The sequence below is a fragment of the Mustela putorius genome, unplaced genomic scaffold, assembly GCF_011764305.1.
Source record: "Mustela putorius furo isolate JIRA1106 unplaced genomic scaffold, ASM1176430v1.1 tig00003853_pilon_pilon_pilon, whole genome shotgun sequence".
NCBI lineage: Eukaryota > Metazoa > Chordata > Mammalia > Carnivora > Mustelidae > Mustela > Mustela putorius.
In genome coordinates this window covers 14,164,042-14,185,487 of record NW_025422005.1, presented here as the reverse complement: position 1 = coordinate 14,185,487, position 21,446 = coordinate 14,164,042, and the positions used below count along the sequence as shown (strand labels likewise).

The following is a 21,446-nucleotide window of genomic DNA, read 5'->3' as shown; positions in this document are numbered from 1 at the left end:
GAATGCGCTGTCCCACGCAGAGTGCAGAGTGCCACCTTTACAAGGGGGAGTGGAGAAATTGGACCACAAGCCACCAAGTGATCAAAGGTTTGGAAAAGGCAGTGGGGATGGTTGCAAGAGCAGCGTGGGGGAGGGGAGGAGGAGGAGGAGGAGAGCTTAATTATTTCCAAGTAGGGACATCTCTAAAAGGAAAGGAGCTGAGCTGGAACAGCAGAAGCAGACATTTGGAGGAGAGGCAAGAAAGAACGTCTAGAAAGTGAGAGGTGCCTTGGGTCTGGGGGAGGCTCTGATCTAGTTCCCGTCTCTCCGAGGGCAGGACGTCCTTTAGTCCCCGTGGGTCTGTCTGTGTCCCAGTCCGTACTGCCCAGCCAGGAGCGCATGGCCCGGTTCCCAGCCCCTTCGGCTTCCGCGGAGCCCGGGAACTGTCCCATCCGACAACGGTGAGCTGGGCCGGGCTGGCTGGCTTTGCCCCGGAGTCCTCTTCTCCCCGGGACCCCTTCCTGCCCCCCCCCCCCCACCCCGGGGGCGGCCTGTCCCAGGGCGGCGGGCGCGCTCACCTGGCCGCTGCTCCATCCGCCCCGCAGTCGCCGGGCTCAGTCCGGCTGGTAAACAGCCGGCGTCTCCGGGGCAACGGGCTGGAGGGGGCCACGTGCTTCCGGTCGGTGGGGCACCCCGCCCGCCCCAGGGGCGAGCGGGTGGGGGGCCTCCTGGGTCCTCTCCTGGGCGGGGCTGGGGAGCACCGTATGCTGTGACCTGGGGGCAGGCCCCAACCCGCTCAGTGTCCCCGGTTTGGGGAGTGGCTGCTGGACTGATTCCTGGGGCACCCCTCATGCTCAGCGGCTGATTCTAGGGCTTGCATTGAGTTGGGGCCTCTCTCTGCCTTGTCTGTTCTCAGGGCAATGTCTTTAACACCAGCGCCACACTCCCGGGGGCTTCGGGACCCTTGGGATCAACTACATCTGCCCCGTTTTGCCTTCTCTAACCAGGACCCCTGCACTTCCAGCAACCCCATCCACCTCCCCCATTCGTCTTTCAAGTGGAAACCGCAACCCATTGCCCTCTAGGCTTTCTCACTGCCCCCGCCCCCCCCCCCCAAACCTGCTTGTTTCCTGCCCTGACCTGCCCACAGTCCTTTACCCAGGCCATTCCCTTTGGAGATTCCCCCGCGCCCTTGTCCTGCTGCCACTCGGTCCCTCCCACCTGATGAAATTCCATCAGTCCACTTGCACCCAGGGGCTGAAGACACCTCGACCAGTCGGTCGCAGACCTTGGCATAATTTGTGGAAAGGTGTGGTCTCCAACACCTACTGGACCCTTAACCCCAGGCAGAAATCCCCCCACTTCCCAGTTCAGTTCGGTCTCCTCTCCCCTTTGGTGGTTATTTCAAACCTTGTCCTCACTCCTGAAACCTCACCCCTCTCCCCTGCCCCTCCTCCAACACAGAAGGATTCTTACTTCCCTCTTCAGAGACAAAAGAGAAACCATCCTATGGAAGCCTTGTTAGTGTTCTGTCATCAGACTACACACTTGCCTGCTTTCCTCCATCCCTCCTGCTCAGTGGGAGGGGACATGTCCTCTGCCTCTGTCCAAGACCTACTCCTCCAATGGCCCCGAAGCCAGTCCCCTGCCAAAGGCCACACACATACGCTCCAGACCTTTGTTCCTGCTGTCCCTGATGCCTGGAAGAGTCTTCTCCATCCTCCCCAAGCTTTGCCTCCTCTCTTCCTTTGCCTAATGCCCACGTAGCCTTCAGATCCCAACTTGAATGGATGACGGCTTTCTTTCAAAATGGAATTAACATAGCTTCAAAAGGAGCCCTTACTGGACTACTATTGTGTGCCAGGCATGGTTCTAGACTCTTGGAATTCGCAGATGAATAATTTCGTGATTGTATTATTGGAGGGTAATGTTAGTAGACAAAAACCAAATTATCAGAAGAAAGAATCAGGGTATCCTAGCATTGTGGCCGGATATCTGCTGTCTCGTGTGTGCTGGACACACGGGCATGGGATTGCGCTAGGGCACGACTGTGACCCTCCTCTGAGATGGTTACAGTCTGGTTGAGAAGGCGTGTCACACGCCCTTGAGGAGTTATAGATCAGATTGTTTTCAAAATACAGTTTGAGCCAAGAATGGAAGAGCGGGCAGGGGTTGGACGTGGTTATATGCCTCTGACGCCGACAGGAAGGTCTTCGGGCCCCAGGAGGTGGGGATCATTTCAGCAGTGAGGTTCCCTCCTGTCCCAGGAAAGCTGTGCCTGACCTGTGGAAGCTGCGGGTGAGCCATGCCACCTGCTGGGGTTGCCTCCTCCCTGGCTCTGGACATCTGGGGTGGCACCTGGGGCCCCAAAGAGGTGCATGAGGTGACGATCTTAGGAGCCGTTGGCTTTGCAGCTCTGTGCTGGGTGACTTCTTGCTTGTAAATGATTCTGTCAGAAATATCTAAAGCAATGCTCTTCAGGCCTTTGACGCCCACCCAAAAAAGATTAAAGTAGATTCTTCATCAGCTATTTTAATAACACCTAAGGATTATGCAATCTTTTGGAAAATCAAATCCGCTTCTCCCCCTACCGTGTGTGTGTGTGTGTATGTGTGTGTGTGTCCCTACGTGGGCAAGCACTGAAATGGGGCTGATGCCTGGGGTCTGTTTAATATTCAGCAGGACGTGTCCTTTGCTCCCCAGTTCTATGTAACGCACAGTGCCAGGGGAAGCTGGGGGGAAGGAAGGAGAGCCCACCCGCCAATGGCTGTGCCTTCCTGCTCTTTAGAGAGAGCCCTAACTTTGCCACCTTTGTCTCCCCTTTCTTTAAAGAACGTGTCTTCAAAAGACAAACCCTATAAGGCCTAGTCTCTGACGCGCGTGCAAAATGGACTCTCAGTAAAGGTGGCCAGAGGCACCTGCTCTGCCAGGTTCAAAGTGGGGTCACCCTCCTTCCCAGCCGTGGTTCCCTTACTCCCCAGATTCCTCCGTGGGTTCCAGCCAGCTTATTGCCCAAACGGGCCTTTGGTCTTCTCATCTCCAGGATCATTACTCATGCCTGCCCCTGCTTCCTTCCTCGAAGTCAATCCAAATTGACTGATCCTTCAAGGCCCCTGTTAAAAAGTCAACTCTTTCATGGAGGCCTTTCCTGACCACCTCCTCCCCAACCCCAAACCACATTGATCCCTTTTGGTCCAGTGGAACGTGTCCAAGATGGCGCCCCCCGCCCTCACCAGGTCAGTTCCTCCGATCTTCAGTGCTCTCTTCCAGAAAGGCATCATTGGCCTCCTTTGCAAAACAAAACAAAATAAAAACAAAAACAAACAAACAAAAACAACGGACCCTCAGGATCCCTCAAGTTCTTGAGTGGCCGAGCTGTTCCAGAACCCCAATCTGACTGATTCCACCTCGTACTCCAGAGCCCACCCACATGGCACCTTTACCTGCACCCGCCTGTTGCCCTGGTTGTGAGGTAGTGGGCATGGGCCCTGGAATCCGGACTTGAGTTTAAATCCTGGCCCCACCGCTTGCTAGCTTGCTAGACACCTTGGGTCGCTGATTAGTGTTCTCTGGACCTTGGTTTCTAACTCTGTAGAACGTAGATGGTTAAGAATGGGAGTGCGTTGGGCGTGAAATCAGCTGCTACGTGGAAAGGTCTTAGCATGTGCGGGGAACGTGTGACTGCTTGGGGAGGGTTAGTGTTCATTATCACGTTGGTTTCGCCTTCCGTGTGTCCCTCCGTCAGCAGGACCTGAGCTCCTCGGGGCTAGGAACTTGCCTGTGTCTGAGTCCCCTGCTTTGCCCGCACGGTGCCCACTTCATGATATGCGCTCAGCAAATGAATTAAATTAATGAAGAGACAATGCCGATTCCACAGCCGGCTTTTCCACCAAGGGACCCGGCTGACTGCCGTTTGGCATCCCCCAAGGATAACTGGTTTGAAGTCTAAATGACCTCCCCCAGGGCTGGGCTGAAGGCAAGAGCTTCAGTGTCTCAGCAGCTTGTCCCCAAAGAGCAGGTGGCCTCTTTTTGAACTAGCAGCTTCCAAATTTTGGAGTCTATACCCAGTGTACTATTCTGCCCTCGATCCCATTAGACGTGTTGATTGAGACCGTGGGTAATCTTCAAGCAGAAGTAGAACAGGGTGTGTGCCCTGGTGGAGAGGCCAAGACGCTGGCACAATTACTACGCGTCCTGATGCCTGAGCATCCCAACAGGACCTGCCAGAGGGAAGTTTTTAGATAATGAAATCCACCTCTTAAAGTGCAAGATTCTACTGCTTCCCCATATTATTAGAAAACATCCATTAATGTTGTGCCTCCTTCCCTGTCTTCTTAAGCAGAACATAGCAAACATGGTACTTCACCTTGGCTACTGTTGGCCAAGTGCTTTCGACCTCAGGAACTTGTTCAGTCTTGCTGGCAATCTGTGGGAGGGGCAGGCTCATTGTTTCCACCTTGCGGATGATGAAGGGAAGGTTCAGGAACTTTCAGTGGCTCTGCCAGGAAGTGGGGGGCCCCCCGCCCCTACCCTCTTTTCCAACAGAGAAGCCGGAACGGTTTGCCCGCATCGCGGTCTCTTACACAATGCACCTTTTCTTGATGACTCGAAGTCAACAACACTCCAGGTGCAATGGTGTTACTGCCGCCAGAACTATCCGTCCCCACACTCCGTGGCTCCAGGTTTGCAGGCTTGGTCCGTTACCATTTTCATCACTCCCTTCTCTCCCTTGCCCGCCTACTAAAAGCCACCATTTAACTCCCTTCCCGTTCCACTGCTGGGTCTGAAAAAAAGAAGCTGACCCCTTGCTGGAATTGTGTCTCAAGTAAGAACGTTCACTGTGTTTTGGGTAGGTAGAGCCCTGGGCACCGTGCCCTACAGGGAAGCAGGAGAATGGCTCAGGGTTAGGGATGCCAGTTTTGGTGTCCACACACCTGCGGCGAGTCCTGGCTCCATCAGTGTGCGGGACAAAACCCCTCACTCCTGCCAGTCTCTGTTCTCCCATCTAGAAACTGGGGTGGATCATCTGGACCACAAGGGGAGACTTGGAAGAGAATCAAGGGAGATAATCCACAAACAGTGCTTAGTCCGTGCTGGCCCTGGGGAGGGGATGGTTTTGTTTATGTTTCTGTAACTCAAAGCATCATCAGACCCTGATCACTTCCTTCCTTCATTCATTCCTCAAATACGGATTTACCTCCCCCTCTCCGTGCCTGGCTTTCTCATTCTCACGATGAAGTTGATAGCGGCATTTCTCCGGCTGAGGGCTGTGAGGACGTACGGAGTATCTGTCTGCAAAGTGCTCAGAAGCCTCGCAGGGTGTGGAAGTGTGACACAAAAGTGACTCATCCTCACCATCATCCTCACCATCATCCTCGTGTGTGCCAGGCCCTGCGTGTGCCGGGAGGCACTGGGAACAAAGAGGTGAGCAAAATAGAATGAGCTTTGATGATGGAGCTTGTGGGTTCTTTCCTCCTCATTTTCTCGGTGGGGATAAAGCCAGCCCACATTTCAGCGTTGTCTACATCAGATGAATTGATGGGTCTGAGGGCATTGCTCACCGGCACCTGCTGACCCGCTGGCTGCTGCGCTAGAGGCTGGAGCTGGAGCTGGAGCCCGTGCCGTGCTCCCCACCATGCTCTCGCCCTTTGTCACATCCCCGGGCCTCCGGCCCTGTGCCCCAAAGCACCCACAAGAGGTCAGTCAAAGGAGAGGACCGTGCCCGTCCCGCCTCAGTCACAGCCGTGGAGGCCAGTAGACGTCCTTGAAAATGCTCTGTCACCCTCAAAAGGCCACATGGGCAAGAGGTCTAGGCAGGGAGCCTGGTGAGGTGGAAAGAGCGCTGAATTGGGAGGTCGGGACCAGAGGTTCAGTTCTGGTCCTGCCACTTTGGTAGCTGTGAGTCACTGCTCTCTGAGCCTTGCTTTCCTCAACTGCCAAACGGGAAAGTGATAGGCTTTACCTGTGGGGTTGTAAGAGGAGCCAATAGGAGTGGAATACAAATTTAAGGTAGTTTAAGGCCCCCTCCAACTCCTCCTTTTGAAGGTGAGTTCACTGCTTATCACTCTACATGGGACTAAGTTGGCCTCCCTGGACACAGATTCTGAGACGGAGAAGTGCATTCTCGGGAGGATCCCAGGATGAGATGTCCCAGGAGAGACATCTGTCAGGAAGTGAACAAAGATGGATTGGAGAGAGGGAGAAGCTGACACATAAAGGGAGAAACTGACACACAGGGAGAAGCTGACAGAGAAGGAGAAGCTGACACACAGGAGTAGAAGCTGACAGAGAAGGGGAAGCTGAAAGACAGAAGGAGAAGCTGCGCACATGGTGGGAGGTTGACAGAGAGGGAGAAGCTGGCACACAGAGGGAGAAGCAGACAGAGAGGGAGAAGCTGGCACACAGAGGGAAAATCTGACACACAGGGAGAAGCTGGCACACAGGGAGAGAAGCTGACACACAGGGAGAAGCTGACACACAGAGGGAGAAGCTGACAGAGAAGGAGAAGCTGGCACACAGGGGGGGAGTTGACACTCAAGAGGACCTGACGCATAGAGGAGGACTTGGCGCCCAGAGACACACTGATTTCATTACCAGTAACACACCCGAGTCCCTTTCTTTGTCTCTCCAAAGCGTCATCACCTGCTCATCTAAAAGACGTGCATGCCTTCTTCTTGGACTGCACCATCGCACGGTTATTTTTGCAGACTCAGAAGAGGAAAGGGAGCCAGCCTGTAGAGACGGAACCTAATTTAAAAATTTCCCTGCAGCACTTGGAACAGAGGCTGAATGAGACCAGGCCTGGTCCAGGCCGAGCCTTACATCCTCCAGCAGAACCAGGCCAGAGAGGGGCAGAGGTAGCAAGGACCCCTGACGCCCTGGCCCGGGGCCCTACAGCAGGGAGCTCATTCTGAAGTTTTCCCGGGAAACTTTGTCACGGAGAGTAAAGCTAGCCAAAGCTCATTGCCTATCAAATTCTCTGGGCTCAGCAGAGCTACTGTTTGTACTCCGAGTCCTGCTGTTATCAGATCGAGCCTGATTCCCGATGGGCCACATCAAGGCCACTTGCACTTAGAGCTCGTACCGGAACAGGGGTGGGAAGGCTTCTGGGGACAACAGGGGTCCCTGAGCCTCCTCTGTTGTCCTATGGCAAGCGAGCCACATATGAGGACACCTAGTGCTGCAAATAGTATTAAGAAGGGTGTGTTTCGCTGTCCTAGCATTTTTCGGTACCGAGCAGATTTACCTGCCTTGTTTCCATTGGTCCCCCAAGTCTGCGAAGCTGGGGGCTCTGTGGGTTCGAGAAGGCTCTTCTGACAGAGCCTCTCAGTTTGTGAGGATGAAACCATGGAATGCTCGCAAAGACCTCGAAGAAAACAGCATGTGACATTGAGGAACTCCTTCATAACTGTTTGAAATTACTAACAGGTCTTTTAGACTCACTTGATAGGAGGGGAAGCCCAGGTTCAGAGGAGCTAAGCTCTTCTGACGGAGGAGCTTCCCTTCCAAGGAGGGAAGGAAGACACGGGTGTGGGCCCACCGTGCTAGCGGGGCTGGACTTCCCGGCATGGGATTTCCATCACGGACACCCTGGATGCCTTTAAACTTGGGAACAGTGGAAATACCGACTCCTCAAAAGAAAAAAAGAGGGGACGGCATTGCCAGAAAAAGAAAAGAAACACTTGTACTCTTCAGACAACGGAGCCCTTCGTATCTTTATATTTAGGCTCTAAACACCAGAAAGTGTATCATATTCAGAGATAATTAGGTTTGAAAAAGATCCCTTTGCTCTGAGCCCTAAGCTGTGATTGGAGTTTGGCACCCACATGGCCTCGCCTCATTTTGGTTATTTTCAGGAGTTCGGCTGGCAGACCCCTCATGAGCAGAGAAAGGTGTGATCGCCCTGCCCCCGACCCCCTGGTGTCCTCCAGAATGAAGGCCATTGGAGTTCTCATGGTCTTTGCCTCCTGCCGTAAGTAGTATGGAGCTGGGAGAGCTCCAGGGCTCTGTCCTCCTGTCTGGGTGTCCGTGTCTCCAGGCAGCCCCTCCTGACGTGGCATCGCGTTGGGGGGGAAATCAGAAGAGAATAGGCGCCCACCAAAGTCCTCCTCCTTCTGTTACTTCTACAAAATGGGCTGGTCCCAGCACTGGGACCTCATGAAACTTCGAGAAAATCAAAGGTTGCTAACCTTGACTACTGTTTTACCTCACACCCCCTTTGGAAGCCTCTTATTCTTTCCTTCTTTGCCTTTGTTTAAAGTCATGTAGATTCCAGAACAAAAACGCAGACATATATCTAGCTAATTTAGGGACAATTAATTCTCATCAGAAAGGCTCTCTTATGGTGACTTATGGAATAATGGATAATTATAAGTCATTGCTACCAAGAGATCAGATAACACACCCCTGCAGAGTGAGAAAGAACTTGCTAGCAAACTGTGTTGAGTTTGTTAGAAAACTCTTTGACTCGGATGGGTTTGATTTATAGAATTTTCTCCGGATCCATTTTTCTGTCTGTTTCAGCTTTGTAACTGTCAGGTCTCTAAGTCAAAATGTCAGAAATGGAGCTCCCATTTTCCCTTTAGTCCGGGGTGGAATTTACAGTTTTCAAGATGGTGAGTTGTTTGGCGGGGGGGGGGGGGGTAATGCAGGAAGGACCATTTCTGCAGCCCTTGTGGTGGGCTCTCTACAAGATCAGTGCCTGGCCTCTCTCTCTCGAGGGACTGCTGGGGAACAGCTGTGACTACCCCAGGCTTCCCCACCCCTTCTGTGGTGCTTTAGGACAATAAAACCACAGTTTCATATGGGGAGTCTCCTGTGAACATGTTCCATACGCCTCTGTCTCTGTGTTTCTTCCCAAGTTCATGTTTTTATGTTATTTTATTGAAAAATTAATATATGCAGGTAATTAAAAAGTAAAATAAATGACTATAACAAGCTGAAGCCACTTCTCATCCTTCCCAGACCCTGGTCCTTTTCCTACACCCAAAGGTAACCACTCTTCAGAGTTTGGTAGACATGCTTCTAGACTTTTCCACATGTTCATTTCAACCATTTTAATAGAAAAGTATTACTTGGTCACAAAGTATTACATGGTCACTGTAAAAAAAAAAAGCCAAATAGCATAAAAGTATATAAATGGTGTCTATCTTCTTCTCCACCTACTTCCTCAATCCCACTGCTCAATCCCGGAGAGATTGCTATTAAAAGTAGATGTTTTCAAGACACAATTTAGTTACTCTCCCTCTGTTAGTAGATATGTGGGTGGTGTTCAATTTTTTGATACCACAGGGGACAAGCTGCAGCAAACATCCCTCTGTGTGTGTGTGTGTGTGTCTGTGTATGTGTGTGTCTGTGTGTGTGTATGTGTGTTCTACCCCCCACTTCTGTAAACATTCTGTAGAAGTAAAAATTGCCAGGTCCCTGTATATTTGCAATTAAAAAAAAATAAGATTGAGGGCATCTTTTCTGCCTCTTAAGAGATTGTACATGCCTGAGGATATTAGTAGGAACTGGCATCTCTGGTTTTAAAATTTTCCCATTAATGTTGCATGAGACCCAAGGGTGTTTCTGCCTGGGGTGCTGGTTTTTCACTTGGTGGGGTGGGGGCGGGGGGTGCGCTGTGGGGAGACGTAGTTGACGGTAATGTCCCAAACATCATGGAAGCTGGGTTCTCATCCTGGGGTGGCAAGAAACTGGCTCTGGGGCACAGTGTTCTCTGATCCTATTCCTTTCTCCAGGAAAGGGGCTGATGATCCCGGGCCATGCCCACATCTGGGGGCATGTTTCGGGGTCTCTTGGTGTCCCAGAGGCCACCGCTCTCGGTTCCAGTCACCAGGCTGGCATGTTCTCACTCCCCAATGTCTTCTTTCTTGTGTTCTGGCCGGCAGTGATGGCCCCTGCCCACAGCAGCTTCTGGCAATTTCAGAGGATGGTCAAACTCATCACGGGACGGAGTGCCTTCTTCTCGTATTACGGGTATGGCTGCTACTGTGGCCTTGGGGGCAAAGGGACCCCCGTGGACGACACAGACAGGTGAGTCTGGGGGCTCCTTTCATGTGCACTGAAACCCAAGCCTGAGGCGAGGCAGGGTGTTAGGACACTCACGCTGCGAGAGACAGAAGCCCATTCGCAGTCCCTCAGCCACCATCTTGAAATCCTTGTGTCCAGACGACGTGCCCCGAGTTCTCGTGCTGCACCAGGCCTTGAAAAATCATCCAGTCAGTCCTGCTCAGAGCTCGAGAAACATCTTCAGTTCTCCAACGTCACGGCAAACGTGATCTTCGCTCAGCAACCCAGTTTTTAGGATTAGACCGTGGCAAGGCCGCCCTGCTGTCTCCTGGGCCTAATTCCACAATCCGGGAGAGAGAATCCCAGTGGCCCAGTTTGGAAAAGTTGTCCATCTGGGTGAGGCCACATGGCCCAGTGTGGCTGCCAGGCCTACTCTTGAGCGTGGGGTGGGGAGTGTGAGTCCTGAGAAGTGGAGGTTGGCGTAACCTGGCGAGGGCATGGGGAGGGAGGAAACAGGAAAGCTTGTACATCATTCATGTGGAGAAATACGATGTTTCTCACCACTTTTAAGCTCCTGTGTGTAAATTATGTTCTTGTAGTGGGACCCGAAATGTCACTCCTGGAGCTTGATTCCTTGGGGCTGGGCTCCTGAGAGCCTGGAATATTCCATCCAGAGGAATCCCAGAGCACTACAGGGGGACAGACACAGATGGAATCCCCATCCTGTGCTGAGCATTGGGATCGGTGATTGGCAAGTGGAACCTAACTTAATCCTTACATATCTGGTGGCCAAGGCAGTGGTCCCATCCCTAGGTGACAGGCAGCAGCCATGAGGACCCCCTAAACCACCATGGCAAAACCTAAAGACATGCCAGCCCCTGAGTGGCCAAGTTAGGATTTGAATAAGAATTTGCCTGTTTCCAAATCCGGACCCTTGACCCACTGTCCCTCCCCTTCCAAGCCCAAAGGCTGATGACTATTTTAATACCATGAGACAAAGACGACAAAGAGCAAAGAGCCCGCTCCCAGGTAGGGTTGATGAGAGGAAGGACGGAAGCATCTGGCCCAGAGCATTTGCTTTTCTGTGTCTTAGAATCCGGTCCCCGGTCCTGCCCCAGCTGCTTTCTCTTCTTCGTGTTCTCCCTTTCGGCCCTGGGCCACTCTGAGCACCATGAGAACATGGTGCTTTGGGTGTTTTGGTGAGCCCTGTCTTCTCAGAGACTATCACAGTGCTTGGCACATGGTAGGTGCTCAGGAAAAATTCATTACGTGAATGACCGAGTCACATGGACCTAGGTTTGAGCCCCGTGTGTGTGTGTGTGTGTGTGTGTGTGTGTGTGTGAGATTTTCCAGCTGTATCCTTTAATGAAATTCCCCCCTTGGGAGCTCATCTCCTCCCCTACAAAAATAGGAACAACAATCACACTTCACAGGGTTACATGGAGGAACTAATGAGATAGCAGAAGGTACTAGAAAGGGCTCACGAAATGTGAGTGGTAATGTTTATATTGTTAATATCTTCAGGAACTTACCTCCTTGTTATCAATGCTTTCTCGCTCTGGGGAGGAGGCAGGGGCGTCCTTTCCAGGGTCCACCCATGGCTCCCCCCGCCCCTCCGTCCCCCATCCCCGATACCCCGAGGCCCTCCCCCATCACCTGCTCTGGTCTGGCCCCCAGATGCTGCCTGGCGCATGATTGCTGCTACGGGAAGCTAAAGCAGTTTGGTTGCCAGCCCGTGCTGAACAGCTACGAATTCCACATTGCCAACGGGACCGTGGCCTGTGAGTAGCCCTCTCTGCAGGGACATGACTTTGAACCTGGGCCTCTCCTTAATGCCTGCCTCCTGGTAGAGGAGCGCTTTGAGATGAAAATGGACAGTTCTAGCAATCGGAGCTTCTTGGGAGTGCTTGCTTGGTCTCTGGTCTGTCCTGTCCGTGGCTGCATCTCCAGCACCTTCCGGGAGCCTGGGGTATAACACCTGTTCGATAAGTAGTTGTTGACTTGAGATTACATTGCATCTTGCAGCTTTGCTTGGCAACTGTTGCTGTCGAGAACATTCCTCTGTCTGTCATGTGTTAACAAAGCAGCTTAGCTGTCTTTCAGTTGAATAAATATTTGTTAAGGGCGAGGACATGCCAAGCCCTGGTAGGGGCTGTCAGGGGCGGCTGGGGGGCGGGGGACACAAAAGTAATTAGGAGGGGTGGGGGGAGGGAACCCATGTGTCATCAAGGCCATTCGAGGAGGAGAGCAAAGAACAGGGGCGGGCAAGCCTGAGTGTCCAGCAGGTGGGGAGTGGCCCCCGCTATCCCGGAGCGTGTTTGGAGGCTCCTGGGGTGTGTGTCTAGGGAAAGTTTGGTCTAAAGAGCAAGCACTTTCGAAGTCCCTGGCTGTAACTTTCTCATAAGTGTCATTCATTCCGGGGGAGCCAGTGATTTGAGTGTCCCTTCCGGCAACTGGTCTCCCACCTGGCCTTGCGGAGTGGCACAAACCACTTTCCTCCTTACGTGTATTTGTGCTCGGCTGTGAGTGTGTCGGGATTCACCTGCCCCCCAAGGTCAGGGAACAACCACCTCCCTTCCTTTCATTCCCCCCCACCTTAGAATGGGTGCTCAGTGCCCAAACTCTAGGGCTTCCCAGCGCCCCCCCAACCCCGGAGCCCTCCCTCAGGACATACCAAGACGGACCAAGCATTAGGACTATGCGGTGTCCCTGACCCAGTGGTGAGACCTGAGCCGGGCGGGGGTGGGGGATGAGGCTGGGGTCTCAGAGCCCCACAATGGGAGGACAGATGGTCGAGGTCTCAGCCTCCACAGCCCTCAGCCCCCAGCCACACTGTCAATGGGGAGAACCCCGATTTCCCACGTGAGCTCAAAGAGACTTCTGTGCTGGAGCTCTCTGGCCATGACGGTGCTCATACCTAAAGCCGTGTGTCTCCTGGGAGATCCTGCAGACCATGTGCAGGGGCTGGGATGGGGTGAGGGCCTGGTGGGTGGCCAAGGGAAGAGGGCCGGAGGAAGTTGCCCCCGAAGTGTTGCTGACTTTGACGCATGATGCCCTCAGAGGCAGGGACCAAGCTTCTGGCTGCCTCTTCTCACCCTTCCTCCCCGCCCCCACCCTTGGCAGGAGTCAGGGGGGCAAGCCTGGCGGTTGGCTGGAGCAGGGGCAACGCAGCAAAGGTGCCCCTGACTCTTCTCAGCCTGGCTCATGGTCTCCCTTCCATATGGTTTCTTCTCGTTGCTTTTCCTCTTGATCACAACATCTGTCATGTCAAGTGTTACTTTAAAGGTGCTTGAAAAGTTACCACTTTTAGAGAAAATATCCTCGAGGAGCTCTGTCCTCTAGTGCCCTCAGGAAGTGTGGGGACTGAGGAAGAAGGGAAAGGGTGATCTGAGAAGGGAAGTAGAATTTCAGCCGGTGCGGAGCACCTGCCCACACTGTGGTCCCAGGTTTGGGGCGAGCTTCTGCCCTCTGCACCTGGAGCAGCTTTGCTTTGGTTTGCTTTCTTTCTTTCTTTTTTTTGGTGCAGCTTCTTTAGCAGTCCTCCTCCCTCTCCCATGTAGGGCCAGAGCCACAGCCTGGGACCCCAGGAGTTGGGGAAGACAGTGATCTGAGTGACCAGATGAACCCCTCCCCTCCCCCCACCAAGGTGGCACACAGAAGCATCCTCTGCTTGACACCTGCTGGGTGGTGGTGGGAAAAGTTTGCTACCTGGGCTGTGCTTCCCACAGATCCTGCCAGGCAGCCAGTTGCCCCTAAAGCTTGAGAAGACCTCCTAGAGTCTGGCACCCTGTTAAGGGTGTTAGCATGGGGAGGGGGCAGGTGCTTCCTAGACAGTGAGTACCAGGCCAACCCCCGTCCTCCCCACCTGACCTTGCCAAGCCCCAGCTCCCAGGAGGAGGGCCAGGAGCTGGTGATCTGAGTTCTGATGGTGGGTCTGCTGCTGGTACCTGCTGAGCCCACAAACCAGACCCAGGCACATTCATTTACTTGTCCAGTATTGCCTGAGCGCCTACTGGGTGCCCATCCAGAGCCAGTGCTGTGCAGGGGCTGGAACGCAGAGCAAGGCAGACTCAGGTCCTGCTCTCCTGGCATTCTCCAGAGCCGAAAGCGCCCTTGGGGTCCCTTTAGACCAACCTCTCATTATAGGAACAGGGGGACAGGCTCAGAGAGCGTAAGCGTTTGATCTGATTAACAGGCAAGACTAAAACACGTGTGTCTTTAGCTTTTCCAATGCTCTGGAACGCACTGTTTGGCATGAGTTTTCTGGGCCTCAGTTTTTTTAATCCATAAAACAGGTGCATTAGTGACAGCAGCAGTCTGTGAGCATCTGTGATGGGTGCTTTACACAGAGCACGCTAACCCCTGGGATCCTCCTTTGAGGTGAATGTGATTATCAAGAAGGACCCTGAGGCTCAGAGAGGTTAGTTGAGATGTCCACAGTCACACAGCCAGGAAAAGAGTCCTGAGTCGGTCCCAGGTTGTCTGGTCCCAGAGCTGGTGCTCTGGCCTCGCACTGCATCCCCCCATGGTATGGGGCTGGTTAGAGGGTGTTATGGGGGTGTGCTTGGTTGGAGGGCTCCCACAATTGCAAGTCTTGTTGGACTTGCCTTCCTTGTCGGCAGCATCCTCATCAGAATGCACAGCACCGGCCCAGCGAACAGAGAAAGGCAGATGAATTCGGCTCCTCTGTGATGCCCCAGATCTTTCTGTTCTAGCTTTCTGTTCCCCGTTAAGAGGCCCAGAGAGAGCACACACTTGGGAGTCAGGCTTAGAGCTGGGTCTGAATCCCAGCTCCACCAATTCTAGCCAGATAATTGCATGACTACCCTGGGCCTTAGTCTCCCCATCTGTAAAATGGGGCTAATACTCTGCACTTTGTAAAGTTGCTAAAGTAATCGCACTACAGGGTCTGGCCCATAGCAGGTGCTTAGGCAAGGCTTTTTCTCTTAGAAGCCGGGACTTCTTTTTGCTCCTAAGTTTTCTTTTCCCTTTTACTTTTGCAGAAAAGCACTGGGATTTTCTACATGACTGTTAGATTTCTCAGAAGCCTCTCCTCTGCCCCTATATCCCCTCAAGCTAACGTTATTAACTCCCTAGAGAAGAGAAGCTCTTCCCACCTCAGTTACACTGCGGTTCAAAGTGCAGCCCCGTAAGGGTTAACTCTATCCCCACCACCACCAACCCCCAACCTTCAAGTTCTGAAATCCCTACCCAGAGCCTGGCCCCAGGTTGCCTAGCAACCTGCAGCTGATCCGGGGATGCAGTTAGAGAGCAGGGAAGGGAAAAGAAAACAACTTGGCCTGTCCATGTCTTTAAATGTCACTGGGAGATCAGTGCAGAGAAAGGCCTATAACCCAAGCCCTGGGGCCAATTTGCCAGGTGGGGACGGCCGCCCTCAAGCAACCGGGGGGACCAGGGAGGTTGTTATCCCTCCTCTGAGTGGGCTTATGTAAGTTCTTGGCATTTGCAAGGGACTTTAAGATTAGCCAGCAGAGACACCCACCCCCTCCACCCACACAGCCATGTATGCGTTGTGCAAGAGGCCATGGGAAGCAGAGACCAGGTTCCAGCCCTGGTCCCTCTTCCACCTCTATGTCTGACAGCCTCTGACTTCTCCCTCCACCGACGAGGGAAGGTGAACATGGCAACCCTGGAATTCGTGGTGTGCAAAGCTCTTCCTCCCTCATTACTGGAGGTATCCCTCACAACACCTGACCACTGACACATCGCCCTTTTTTTTCTCCTCACATTTGTCTCTACCTGAAATTGCCTTGCTTGTTTATGCATCCGCTCTCCTGCCAACCAGAATGTGAGGTCCGGGAGGGCAAGGAAAAGGCCTGCCTTGTGTGGGTGGGGGGGGGCACTCGTCCCCATTAGAACCCACAAAGAAGGACACCCTGAGAGCTATGCAAAGTGGGGTCTCCAGGCTCAGACCTGTACCTCCAGTGCCTAGCCAAAGGCCAAGCACATGTTCCGAACTCAATACGTGTTTGATGAGTGAATGAATGAACTCATAAAATAGTCAATGCTAATGTCTGTTTCCCGATTTGAAAGCTGAGGAAACAGGCTTGGGGACAAGCAACTTGCCTGAAATCCTAAAGCACGCAGGCGGTGGGTCTGAATGGAGAGCGTGCTTCCCGCTGCCTGGGAAGGGGATCTTTTGCTGCCACACAGAGGGTGAACCTCCAGCCAGTGGGGCAGCAGCGCCTAGGGACGGAGTGCTCCCTGGATGTTTAGGATGGAAGATATGTAATGAGAAGGCACACTCCCTGCCCAGGGAGCTTGCCTCCAGGGAGCGAGTCAATATTCCCAAATATTGAGAAATGAAGTGTTCCAACAAGCCAACAGGATACAGAAGGATGACAACAGGGAGAGGGAAGGACAGCTACTTCAGGGGGCCGAAGAAGCCTTGACGGAAGCAGCATTTAGCCAGTGTGGCAGGAGCAGAGGCCATGGGCATCGGGACCGCGGTGGCTGGTGTCGCACGGGGAAAGGGTCCGCGGGGCTGGGCCGGCAGGTGAGGAGGGCGTCTTCTCCATCCGTTGCAGGGGAAGCCTCCAGAGCATTTGCTGCAGGATACAGTCTGCTCTTGCTTTAGAAAGATCACTCTGGCCACTGTCCATGGTGGTTGGGGAACCGGGGAGGAGAGATGGGGAGCCATTAGTGAGCACTGCGAGAAGCTTCCACGGGGCGTGGAGTGGAGAAGGAGAGAAGCATCGGATGCCGGGTGTTTTGCAGGTTGATTGTCAGGGGTCGCTGATGGATAAGATGCGGGGTGTGGAAGAAAAAGACCGAATCCAAGGTTCCCGGACCCAGCGGCTGTGCGGAAGGTGTTGTCTGAGCTTGTGCAGATGGGGAAGAACAGGCTACGGAGACCCAGCAAGCACTTGGCATGAGGCTTCCTGAGTTTCAGATGCTTATCAGACACCCAATGGGGAAGTCAAGTGTCCAGGAGCATACGGGAGTCTCGACCTCAGGGGAGACACCTGACTGGGGCAAGAACCCAAGAGCCATGGACGTTCGGATGGCATTTATTTTTCTTTTATAAATAGATTTTATTTATTTGAGAGAGAGAATACAAGCAGGGGGAGAGGCAGAAGGAGAAGCAGGCTCCCCACTGAGCACAGAGCCCGATACAGGACTCAGTCCCAGGACCCTGGCATCATGACTGGAGCTAAAGGCAGACACGGAACCGACTGAGCCAAGCAGGCATCCTTCAGATGGCACTTAACTCCCTGAGACAAAACCAGAGGCCCAGGGAGAGAATTTAGAGAGCAGGGCAGAGGCCTGGGACACAGGCAGGAGGAGGCCTGTCAGCAGCCCGAGTTCTCTGTGGTGAACATTCCTGTACAGCGTCCTGCTTCGTCCCGTCGTGGAAGTCTACTCCACAGACTGAGAAAAACGGCCCTGAAGCCTTCAGGTCCTTTCTTCAAGACTCAGTTCCTGTCTTGGCATCTCCACGAGCAAACCGAAAGATGCAGGGACTGGATTCAGGCTGGTTGGGAAGAGCTGGCAGGCAAGGAAGACATTTCTCGGCCCAGGCTTCCTCTCCTTCTAGGTCTTGAGGGGCCTGGCCCGGCCATGGCTATGGGATGCCCCGGAAATAATAGCTCACAGCCGTTGGGATGCCCCGGAAATAGTAGCTCACAGCCGTTGGCCCCAGTTCAAGATCAGTTCCAGCGCGCCTGGGGCCCAGGTGAGGTGTTCAGAGGTCACACTCTGTGTCAGGAGAGGGTCAGAATCTGTGTGTCTGAAAGGACCAGACAAAGCCAGAAAGGGACAGCGAAGTGAGAGAAAAGACAAAGGACAACAGAGATGGAAAAGAGGAAGCGAGGAACAGAAGACAGAGGTAACCAGAAAGAGGACAAGAGAGAGGAGGGGATCCAAGCAGAGTGACGGTGGCCTGGATGAGTGACAGTGACCTGGACGAGTGGCAGGCCCTTTCCCGAAGAGAGCATGGTTGAAGGGGGGCAGTGCCCTGCATCCAAGTAGCCCCCCGAGGACACCAGCCTCAGGTCCAGGTGGGCCCCTTCAGACCGCGGCAGGAAGCAAGGGGTGTGCTGGGTACGAGGGAGACCAGAGACCCGGAGGGGACAGGGGCTTGAGCGGGGCTTCTGGGGGGAGCTGAGGCTTGATGGATCCTGAAGGATTTTTCTCAGATGGAAAGAGGGAGTGCGAGGGCAAAGGTGACCCAGGTGTCGGGAACAGTGGGAGTGGCAGGAGCCCAGAGCCAGGGGCGGGAACATCCCTGGCACACTCCAGGAGGGCACACGGAGGGCACAGCTGGAGTGTAGGAGGGCTGTCGACGCGTCTTGAGAAACGAAGTCTCCGGGGAGGTGTGGGAGGACAGCTTGCTGCCGGAGTTGGACTTTAGTGGGAGAAAGGCAAACGAACGGAGGACGGCCGGCGCTGGGACCAACTTCGAAGGGCTCCTCTTCTTCCCAGAGGCATCACCATCGTCATCACCGTCAGCACTTACGGAGCACGGTGGGTGTGCCTGCCACGTGCAAACCGCTCCCTCCGTACCCTGCGGCCAGAACCCTCACAAGGAGCCTGCACCGCAGACACCATGATTTATTTTTGACACTTATAGTTCTCATCATCATTTTGTAAATGTGGATGCTGCAAGTAACTTGCCCATGATCAACAAACTGGTGAGTCTGGCTGCCTCCCTTCCCCAGCCCCAACCCTCACCCTCAGAAGAGAGCAGAACACACACACACACACACACACACACACACACACACACACACACACACACACAGAGCACCGCAGCTCTGGCAACTAAATAAAAGATCTCCATCTAGTGGTGACTTGGCCAAAGGGCAGACACTCAACCCCAAAGGCCCAGAGAGAGGCTGGCTGCATTCATTTATCTGAGACCCTCGGATGAGCACCCACTATGTGCTACCATCTGTTCTGCCCACTGGGGATGCTGTGATGGACAAGACAGACAAAACCCTGGCCTCGCAGAGCTCACACTCTGTCGAGGGGAGACAGACACGTGCACGCAAATGCATAAGAGATGCGTGGGTTGCGCAAAGCACAGTGAATGAGATAGACGGGAAAGGGGCTGCTGGATGACACTCTAGGTCAGGGGCCCGGGAGGGCCTCTCTGAAGAGAGGAAATCTGACCATGAACCAAAGGAGGAGTAGGATCCAGTCACTTGAAGATCCTGGAGAGCAGTGTTTTAGAATGATGAGAATAAAGGCCCTGGGACAAGAGGGAGCCAAGCATGTGACAGGACAATGTTCCCAGAGCACAGCAAAGGACAGTGGGGGAGGAGAGGTTTGCAAGGGCCAGATCACAGCAAGGCTGCTCTCCGGCTCCTGGTGAGGATTTGGATGTCTTCCCGCAGTATTAGGAAACTGCACTGGGGCTTGAAGCAGGAGAGTGGACCTGATGGGGGTGACAGTCTAAGAAAGTCCCTGTTCATTTCCTCCTGTTAGGGAGGAAGAGCTGGTGGGGACCGGGAATGCGGGAGTGGCCAGGAAGGGGGAGAGAAGAGAGCAGAGCGTGAGGTCCTCTAAACAGAGAAATCAGTGGCGTTTGCTGTGGACTGGATGTGCAAAGTGGAAGGAGGGGAGGAACCCAGGCTGCTGCTCACTTTCGGGCTCGAGTAGGAGGCAGTGCCGTTTTCGAGCCGCGAGCGTGGGTGAAGGACAGGTTGGTGGGCGGAGGGAGCACTACATTGAATGTTCCCTCCTGAATGCCTTAAGCTGGAGATGCCTGAGACATCCCAGCGAGATGTCCAGCAAGCAGCTGGATATACGAGGTGAGTTCTGAGAAAGTGGTCCTGTGTCCTTGGTCTGCGTGTCCACTCAGGGTACCCCCATATGCAGCCCAGCCTTCCCCTCCCCGGTTCCTTCCGGGCTTCTCTGGCATGTCCAGGTGTGACCAGGGACCCAGGAGACAGACTCCAAATTTCCTCCCTTTCTGTTTCCAACCCTTGACCCCTTGCAGCAAGCTCCCATTTTCCCACACCTTAGAACCAAGCGGAGCCCCCAGTGACCCCTTCTCTCTCTGCAGGTCAATGTGCCCTTGACCCCAGCATCCGCTGCCTCTGTGGGCTGCGGGCATGTGAGTGTGACAGGCAGTCTGCCTACTGCTTCCGAGAGAGCCTGCCCACCTACGAGAAAAACTTCAAGCCGTTCTTCTCCAGCCGGCCCCGCTGTGGCAGGCATAAGCTCCAGTGCTAGGCAGCCATGGGCCTCCTCATGGGCCAGCATGGGATCCAAGGTCACCTGTCCTTCCTGAAGCCTTCTCATGCCATCCTCAAGAGGCTCTAGTTCCGCAGTCACCCTTCAGGACATGGCCTCGGGTACACCTTTGTCACTCGACCCCAGGAAGCAGCTGATCAGCAACGTAAAAGATAAAATCCTGGCATGCTATGGAGGGAGCCCCTGCATATAGACACAAATAAATAACACTTTCCGATAGTCCTATGGGCTCAGAAGCAATCAACTGGTGGTAGGATAGAGAGCTATTCTGAACCCCAACCCAGGAATTTCTAGAAGGGGAAGAGGATGCAGGATCTACCCTAAGTTCTCCCTCCACCCTGATCCCCAAATCAGGATGCAGGGTGGACTTGGGAACGGGTCATGCAACCCACATCCAGGTGTGGGCAAAGCAGGGATCTTGCAAAACACAGTCTTGGCACACAGCCAAGGATCTGAGAGCTGCACTTGGACTTCGTTTCTCCTCTGTTCCAGTTCTGCTCCCCAAAATCCCTCAGGTAGGGAAGATTAATGTCATTTCCATCTCTCCGGAGACAGAGCATGAAGATATCCACACCCACCATTGCCACATGGGTGTCCCAGGAAAATGTCACAGAGATGGAGAAAGGACCTGGAAGGGGGCATCAGAGGGACCCAAAATTTCTACCCAAATTCAGAAGCTCCTAGTGTTATCAGACTTAGAGTTTAATGAACACCAAAGTGACCTGAGCTGAGCGGATTCTGTTCTTTTTAATGCCCCACTGGCATGGCAAAATGCACAATTGGCCACAATTGTCCTTAACCTCACTGCATCCTTGGCTCTCGTGAAGGAATGCGCAGCTTTGTCGATCAAGAGGTAGAGTTTATTTTTCCCAGTGGTTGAATCTGAACTCTGCACCAGCCCTGTGAGTTATTTTGGTCAGTAGAATGTAGTGGAACCTAATGATGGTCTGCCAGTTCCTGAGCCTGGGCCAAGGAGACCTGGTGCTCTACTCTCTCAGGATGCCAGGCTCCTCCAAGAAGAAGACTGGGCTGGCCCAATGGCAGATGGGAGCCAAAGTCCATCAGCCCTGCTGTGTCCACTCAGACATTTGACATATAAGAACTCTTGGCAAAGGTCAGCAAAACCTATTCATTGTTGACCATGACCCACAAGAGAAGCTCTCTGGGACCAAAGAACACTTTCCGGCTGAGCCCAGGCTAAGTTGCCATTTGCAGAATTGTGAGCTGAATAAAGG

The 21,446-nt window shown here is 53.6% G+C and overlaps 2 protein-coding genes across 6 annotated transcripts in view; one reads left to right on the top strand and one right to left on the bottom strand.

Moving 5' to 3' along the window:
• UBXN10 (UBX domain protein 10) overlaps positions 1–684 on the bottom strand; it is an 8,897-nt gene extending 8,213 nt beyond the window's left edge. For 2 of the 3 annotated variants that reach the window (XM_004741297.3, XM_013048200.2), the window contains exon 1: positions 558–684. The gene's annotated coding sequence lies outside the window, so the exon portion shown is untranslated. The remainder of the gene's footprint in view (positions 1–557) is intronic. The other variant, XM_013048191.2, reaches the window with a different exon arrangement.
• Positions 148–21,446, top strand: PLA2G2C (phospholipase A2 group IIC). Of its 3 annotated transcripts, none has more exons than XM_004741293.3 (6): positions 148–256; positions 5,219–5,403; positions 7,836–7,951; positions 9,870–10,014; positions 11,668–11,771; positions 20,021–21,446. In XM_004741293.3, the coding sequence occupies exons 3-6, from the start codon at positions 7,858–7,860 to the stop codon at positions 20,188–20,190; spliced, it is 513 nt and encodes a 170-aa protein (XP_004741350.1). In that variant the 5' UTR covers positions 148–256; positions 5,219–5,403; positions 7,836–7,857; the 3' UTR covers positions 20,191–21,446. The 3 variants fall into 3 exon arrangements, with proteins under 3 accessions (XP_004741350.1, XP_004741351.1, XP_004741349.1); XM_004741294.3 differs by having other exon boundaries at positions 173–263; XM_004741292.3 differs by lacking the exon at positions 148–256 and adding an exon at positions 279–440.